The following is a 7,828-nucleotide window of genomic DNA, read 5'->3' as shown; positions in this document are numbered from 1 at the left end:
CCCCCCCCAGCTCCCATTAAAAATCAGTCCTGTGCGCGGTATGGCCTGCTTCCCTGGAGTCCATGGTTCAGTGCAAAACCTTTGTACCTGACAGAAGGACAAATGGAAATGGAAATCTTTTCTGCCTCCTTGTTAAAGGCACCTTTCTGACCGTTCCAGTGGCTGTTTTCTTCACATGAGGATTTTTCTATTTCCTATCTGTTACAGGAGGTTATGACGCTGTATTTTGCCCTGTGGAAGTTTTAAAGAAAAATAAAGCTATTTTTATTTTCATTTCCATTTCCTCTGAATATCAAGGGAATGTGTATTAGCTCCTTTTCTTTCAAAATGACTTTTTAATGAAAACATTTTTTTCCCAGTGCTGAAGACATGGCTTTCTGTTCTCTTGAACACTCTTGGTTTTAAGTAGTTTTGATGAAAATCACTTTAGTTCTCTTTTACTAGAGAGCTTCCATGTAGCAAGGCAGAAAACATATCTCTGATTTTAACCTTTTTATAAAAACCCCTACTTTTTTCTCTGTCTTATAGCTCATATTTTAAAAAACTATTATCAAACAGAAGAGAAAATCTTGAGTATTGCTCTCTGGCTCTATGCTCAAATTGAAGATTTTTTTAAACTCTCCTTGGCTGTTCACAAGCCCAGAGGATTTCTTTTTATTTTTTAAGCCTCTCTAGAAAGTACAGCTTTTTCTCTGGGGACAAGTTCTTAAAGAAACAAAACAGAGATGAGGAATTTTAGTAGTCAGTTCACTCTCTGGCTCATTCCTTTGTCTCTCTCCTGTCAAGACACTTTGATTCTGCATCCCCCACATATCTCTGCCTTTTGAGGCATTTATAAATTATAGAAGTATTTATTATTGTGGGGAAAATATGATCATTCACTGAACTTATCGTGAACTTTGCACGCATGCTCACTCCTTTTGTACTGAATTTTTTTTTTTTTTTTCATAGCAAGCAACCCCCTCACTTAAAGTCTGCAGACTGACTTCTGAGGCTGAGAGCTTGGCAGGTGGTTGCAGGCTCGTACTGGGAGACCCCGGAGTAAGAACAAAATGCTAAAATGCTCACTGTATCCTACTCTCTCCTAAACCACATCTGCAACTTTCCTTCACGTTTGTCCAGTTTATCATATAAATACAGCAAACACTATGTCTTGTGTGCAAATATCTGGAAAAAAAAACCCTACGTATCATCCCACATAGCTTTATGCAGAAATTTTGGAGAGATTTTCAGTTCCTCTTGTTGCTTAAAAGTATGTTTATGAGGATGGGATGTGAAAAACTTTTGATTGGAATTAATCTGTACTTTTCACTTTTTCTAGTAAATAATAGAAGGATCATCTGGCAGATATTTTACAGGGATCTTTTTATTCCTCCACCCTTCCAACACTGTTAAACAGGAGAGTTCAATGTAGAAGAGGATTTTAGATATCCAGGCATAAGAGAGATGGTAATTCCTAATCTGTGGGATCTGTTCCACTGCTGATTGTAGAAATACATGGTAATGTCATGTTTCATTTCATACTCTTCCTTAAAGCTTAAAAGAAGAACGAAGTTCTCAGTGTGTGGTGTTCAGTTGCAGCAAAGACACTTCTTGGATATAGACACTCTGGATTTGAACTCAAGCCCCCAGAGAAGGCCACTTAATCCTCAGAAACACCTACAGTAGCCCCCTTAAAGACTCCTCACTTACAATGTCTTGTGTGATATCTTCCATTAACGCTACCAGGGACCCATACTCTGCTTGATCACCAGATGATCTGTTCTCCACAAGGCCAGAAAATGAATGCATTTAATAAGGATTAACCCCTGCTGGCACTAGGGAGCAATAAATATCATAGCGCCAGCATTCGTAACGCTATAGTTATCATTGTGTCAGCATTTCTGTTATAAACCAGGGTTTGGGGTGGATTAGAACTCAGCCATAAAATTTTCTCCAGGCTGAAACTTGGCATAAAAAAGAAATATCAGTCTATGATTGGGTTTTTTGTTGGGGGGTTTTTTTTGAAGCTTTTTAAAGAAAAAATCTCTTCGGTCTATTTTAAGTTGTAAAAGGGAAGAATATGAGACTCTTCCCAAATTCTTTGAATCGGCATCCAGGCCTCTGGGAATGAAGAAAGACTCTGGCTGTGGCTGCATTTAGGGGTGAGTTTTCATTGGGGTATCAGAAGTTCAGGGATTAAAGACACTTTTTGGTATTTCTTTAAAGCTGAAAGCTTTGTCATTTTATATGAAAGAGCTCAATTCTTTAGCAATGGGGCTTTAAAATTATTGCTTTATCCTCTTTTTGTTCAGAAAAGTGGATAATTTTAAACTACCAGGACCTCCAAACCACACTCAGTACCTTGACCAAGCCCAGGTGAGTAGTCCTAGTATACACTCCATCCCTACTACACTGCCAGGCTGAGGTGGCACAGGGGACAGGCTGGGATAACTGAAATTGAGTATATTTGACGTTTTCTTCTGAGTGCAGGCTTGAGCTTTTCCGCAGAATTAGTTCCCTCTCAGAAACCAGATGCATGACTTGAGGGGACTGACATGAAAGAAAGACATCCTGATGTTGCTGGTGTTGGAAGGCATGGAGGAAGAGCAAGCACAGACCTTTGCTGTGGGATGTCACGCGTGAGTCTGAGCCAGCTCACAGCTGCAGACATTCATTCCCCTGCTCCCGACTTCCCACTGTACGACAGCACCACGCAGGTTTCACTCTTTCTGGAAGAGCTGCTGTTTAGAGAAAAGCACGATTTACCCGGCAATGTACAAGCACACGCTATCCAAAGGGTCACCATTGTTTTGTGTAGACCTCAAGAGGAGAACATGAATTAATTTGTTCCCCCAAAATAAGATTTTCTTTCAGAAACAGGAGTGCTATTATTTTTCTCATGCAATCTGAGGTATAATATTGAGTTGCAGTTTCCCTTAAGAGCTGAACTTCATCCTCCTACTAGGATGGTTTTATTTTAGTTACCAAATATTTGAGGTTAAAGTGAATAGTTCATCTTTAATGGGATTATCTCTTTCAATGTTTGCTTTCATTACAGTTCGAATTGCTCTGAGCATGAGAATCTAACCTCACCAAAAGCATATTTTTGTAATTTGATACAAACTAAATTTAACCTTTGACTCTCATCTATAAAGACGTTACTTTTTTTCCACTGAAAAGCAGAATGTTAGATTAAAGATCTGCCAGTTTCAATTTCCAGGTTGCTAACCTTCCTGTGATTGGGTCCTGAAACGTGGAAAGCTGTGTATTTAGTAAAGGTATTTAATATTAATAGTAACAGTCAAGATGGTCTTATACCTGCTACTTATAATAGCTAGATGGAGGTTCTCTAATGACTTTTTAAATAGAGAATAATTTCCTTGACCTACACTGTACAATACAGTAGAACTCTTTGGACAGAGATATTTAAAATAATATCTTCCCTTTCAGATACTTTACCGGGTAATCACAGTTCTTTTGTTAAACAAATAATTTTTATCCAAATGCTTTGGAATATTAAGCCTGTGCTTAAGAAAAATAGATTCATGTTCTCTCTCCCGAGGGCTGGTTTTAAATGTGATACAGAAAGGGAAACAGATTCTCTGTATTATTCTATATTTTCCCCAGTAAATCATCAGGAAAATTGTAGAGGGGTTCCTTTTTAGAAAAACTATATTCTTGTTCTCTTCTGGAAGAATCCTTCTAAATATGCGGAGTTTTTAGCTTCTGCTTTGATAAGATGAAGTGTTGAAACTTTCACTGAAAAAGCTGTTCAGATATTTGTCAGGAATTTAAGTGGTTTTTTTTTAAAAAGCAATTAAGTGTGAATGAAAAATTACTATGTCTCCAGTCCTGCAAAGGAGAGATCAGAAGTGGATCAGCTGTCAAAGCTCTGGTGAAGTCAATGATACTTCCCTGCGTTTTTGCAGTAATGAAGATATTGCTCATTGCATACGTCAGGACATGAAGGGGAATGTGGGCACATATATTTATTTATTTAAACCGGGAAAATTCACTATGAATTCTGCAAAATCCTTCCACTGGATACATTTCCTACGACTCTATTTTTGTACAATTCATAGGAAAGCCTTGGTGTTCATATGCTTACTCAGGCTCCATATGGAAGACTGATTTAGATATAAAAATCATACCCTGTTAAATCTATCCATTCTGTACAGGAAAGCAAGCAAGAAAAAAAAAAAAAAAAGAAAGAAAGAAACCCGCCTTCTATTTCAGCTCTGCAGTCGTCAGACAAAAATACTGCAGCTAAAATTCAAATTTCAGTTTGAACACATACTGTGCTAATAAATGGTCAGCTTAGAAGCATTTCCTGTTTATACACTGTGCTAATAAGCATCCATCACCCATGTCACATATACGGGATACCAAATTCAAATGTCAAACAAAATGTAAGAGGTCACACATTTTCCTTTGCTAACTAAAAGTGTAATTCATAAATATTATTGCTACCAAACTCTCCATCTACAGCACTTGTTTAGAAATATGCACATGTAATATAAATTGTGATTAAGTTAAATGGGTATATTATTTCCTGTTTTAAGGGTGAACAACAGCATGAATTATGTTTTACTCAATAGGCATTTCAATAAAAACCTATAGCCTAACAAGCTGCTATCATACCGTTCAGCTGCGCAGACTAACATGAGGGTCTTACGATCCAACACTGATATTTAAGCTGTTTCTCTGTTATTTCTGCTGATGTGTATAAAAAGCAATTCCTTAGCTCAAAACCTCTTTCCAGTTTTTTGTTATAAAAATAAAGCTTATTTCATTGTAGGGAGGTTCTACGTGCAGAATAAATAAAATAAATGTAATCAGCTAACCTCAATCTTTTAATTTTTACTGACAAGAAACATAGGGCTCGAGGAAATCTCTCTGTGAAAATAATCAGCAACTCCCATATTTTGAAATTAGTCATTTTAGTTTGTAGAAATCGCTCAAAGAGGAAAATAAAGATTTTAGAAATGGCTTAAGCAGATTTTTAAAAATGCATAATGTACTTTCAGTGTCATTAGATTTTGTAGAATTTTCTGGCTAGCCTTCTGCTATGTCTCTTTTTGCTTGATATTGTATTTCCAGTTAATTTGAATCATTTTAGGGCCTGATTCAGAATTCTCTGAGGTCATTTTAAAGACTTGCAAAGCCGTAAGTAGATTAGACTTAAATGAATTTGAAGTAAAAAACCCTGAAACTCCGATATTACAAATAATAATGCTATACCAACAGAATGTTCTCCCTTCAGGACCAATTAAAGATCCTTCTCACAAACAAACACAATGAAAACATTAAAATTTAATTTAAAATATACCTTTCCAGCCATTGTTATATAAAAACTGACAGTGACTCACTTCTCTGAGTGCAATCAAACAACAGGAGCAAGGGCACATCTTGCTAAAGAAATATCTCGGATTGTATGTAAAGAGGGTTATTCCCACTGAAGATAAGCAAACCCAGTTACTGCTTGTCTTGAACAACTGCGTACAAAACGTGGTTGCAAATACTGTCAAATCAAAGGCTCTCAAGGCAAATAAGAATGCCACACATTCCCAAGTTATCTACTCTTTTTTTTTTTTTTTGGTAGAAAAAAAGATTTTACCAAGTCACCGGAGTCTGGTGTTCTTTTAAAAGCTTGTAAAATGGGAGTCTGAATATTTTGTTTTATTAGGAGGAACATAGTGCATAGCAAACATAAAGAAGATTACTAAAAAGGAAAGGGTGCTAAGTCCTTTAAGATACTCAGAAATGAAAGTAAGTTCCATATTCTGAAAATATTCTGGAAATCATAGGAAAACAGGCATACATGAGCACTGTACATTAGAATAATGTATATTAGGATATTAAGATGTACAGTAACATATGCATTCAGACGATTTTACAGTAGTGTAAAATCTTTGGTATGTCCCTGTTTCTGAAATGAAGGAGACACTAAGGCAGATGCAATCAAAAAAGGGAAAACACCATTCCTTTTCAGTATTCCAGTAATGGAAGGAGAGACCTATTCATTAAAATTCTGACACTAATAAATAAATAATCATGTTAATCGTACTCTTCATGGTTTGACCACTGAATTTCAGTAGTTAAAAACTTAATAAATTCAGTGAAGTTATTCTCACTGATATGTATTACTGAGTGATTTCCTTGAAAGCAGCCAACAAATACAAAAGAATTCCAAAATCTATGTTTATAAGTCCCTGTGTTGAGTTCATTTTGCTGTGGGGTTACACTGTTTATTTTTCACAACTGTTTAGTTTTTTCATATTCCTGAAAAATTCCCAGAAGAAATTCCCAAGAGAGGGTCTGCTTTTCCACCTTACCACCTCTATTGTCTTTCCATGTCCAGGGTGGGAAGAGAAACCCCCAGGAGGTCCAGGGAGCAGCCTCTGGCAGTCAGCTCCAACGTCGGGCAGCAGGAGCAGCATCGAGGCTCTAGAGGTGATCTGGAGAAAAAGGTCTCCTGTGGGAGCAGCCAGGCCTTTCTGGATCCCAGGGGGTCCCTGGAGCTTGTCAACCTCAGCTCAGTCCATGAGGGAAGAAAAAATGATGGAGGGGGGGGAAGAGGAGGGCAGCAACTCCTGCCCTCTTGACTGGATGATGTATGGGAAAGTCCACAGGGAAAAACTCTCCCAGGATTTAATAGGGGAGGGGTGGGGGTGCGATCCAGCCCCAGGTTAGGAACCCCTGCACGTTCAAAGGAAAGCTTTTATGAGTAAAGACAATGCCCTTACATAAGTGAAGATCAAACCCTTCCTAATCTTCTGTAGCAATACACAAATGACTTAATAACTGTCTGCATATTCTCCACATAAGCTTTTCTAAAGTAACTGAAAAAGTTAGGAGAATTGGTATCCCTAACTGTTGAAAAACAGAGACTAGAGTAAGTAAGAACACATTTTCTTTTCTTTCCAAGAGGCCAAGACGATGGGGTTTTTTCCCCTTCCTCGCATAAACAGTACCATTTTCTTGGGAGATATAAATTTTCCTGAAGACAAATAGAAATAACACAACAGCGTGTCTTTCTGGTCCAACAGTGCCCTATGCATGTTCCAGCTGATCCCAGTTAGCTGGCAGATCTTCTACAAAATCCGTCCTTTTTTCTATGCTTTTTGCTAAAATCCCTATTCATGCTCATATGAACTTTTTGTACAGCTAGTGAAATCTCTTCCTCTTCTAGACACTTTGTGAATATCCACTGATATACAAGCAACCTTTACATAATAATAATTTATGCAAACTTTGTGAAAAATTAACCAGTGTTGCCACCACAGATATTTACAGTACAGTGGTGTTTTAATGATGCTCATTTCCCCTCTTCCCCAAGATCTGTTTTAATTAAAATGAAAACTCAGTAGCTTTAATAGGCTGTAAAAGAGCTTTGTGATGTTTTGATTTCATATACACAATTGTTTAAAGCACCTCCTCCACTGGAGGAGGCAAAAGTGCTTGACTACTAGATTTTCGTTTTCTTTTCATTCCCACCTATGAAACTTTACAACTAAAAGGAGATGGTCTGTACCTAGCCCCTGATAAAGAAACATGAATTTTTAAAGGACCTGAGGTGAGGATTTGGGAATAACTCAGTCACAGACTTCAGAAACAATAACTCAGACACTAGCAATGGGCTCAGGGAAAAAGACAGTTCACTTAAGAGCCAACCACCAATTAATACAAAGGTGATTTTTAAGATATAGTTGTAATTTTCATTCCTTTGCCAAAAATTATGTTAAAAACTGTGCGTTATCCACAGACACGAGACACAAATGCCTCCAATATAGTATTTTTTTTTTGAATGGATGCGACTAACAGAGATCTCTCTATCATTAGCCAT

The 7,828-nt window shown here is 37.3% G+C and overlaps 1 protein-coding gene across 1 annotated transcript in view; it reads left to right on the top strand.

The window, feature by feature from the left end:
• PITX1 (paired like homeodomain 1) overlaps positions 1-7,828 on the top strand; it is a 160,225-nt gene that overhangs the window by 7,597 nt on the left and 144,800 nt on the right. Inside the window, exon 2 of the mRNA XM_026858496.1 lies at positions 2,295-2,358. Coding sequence (XP_026714297.1) covers positions 2,295-2,358 — 64 coding nt within the window. The remainder of the gene's footprint in view (positions 1-2,294; positions 2,359-7,828) is intronic.

This window comes from Athene cunicularia, assembly GCF_003259725.1.
Source record: "Athene cunicularia isolate RWA chromosome 13 unlocalized genomic scaffold, athCun1 chr13_part1, whole genome shotgun sequence".
Classification (NCBI taxonomy): domain Eukaryota; kingdom Metazoa; phylum Chordata; class Aves; order Strigiformes; family Strigidae; genus Athene; species Athene cunicularia.
Note: the sequence above shows the minus strand (reverse complement) of the source record. Positions and strands in the feature narration are given on the sequence as shown.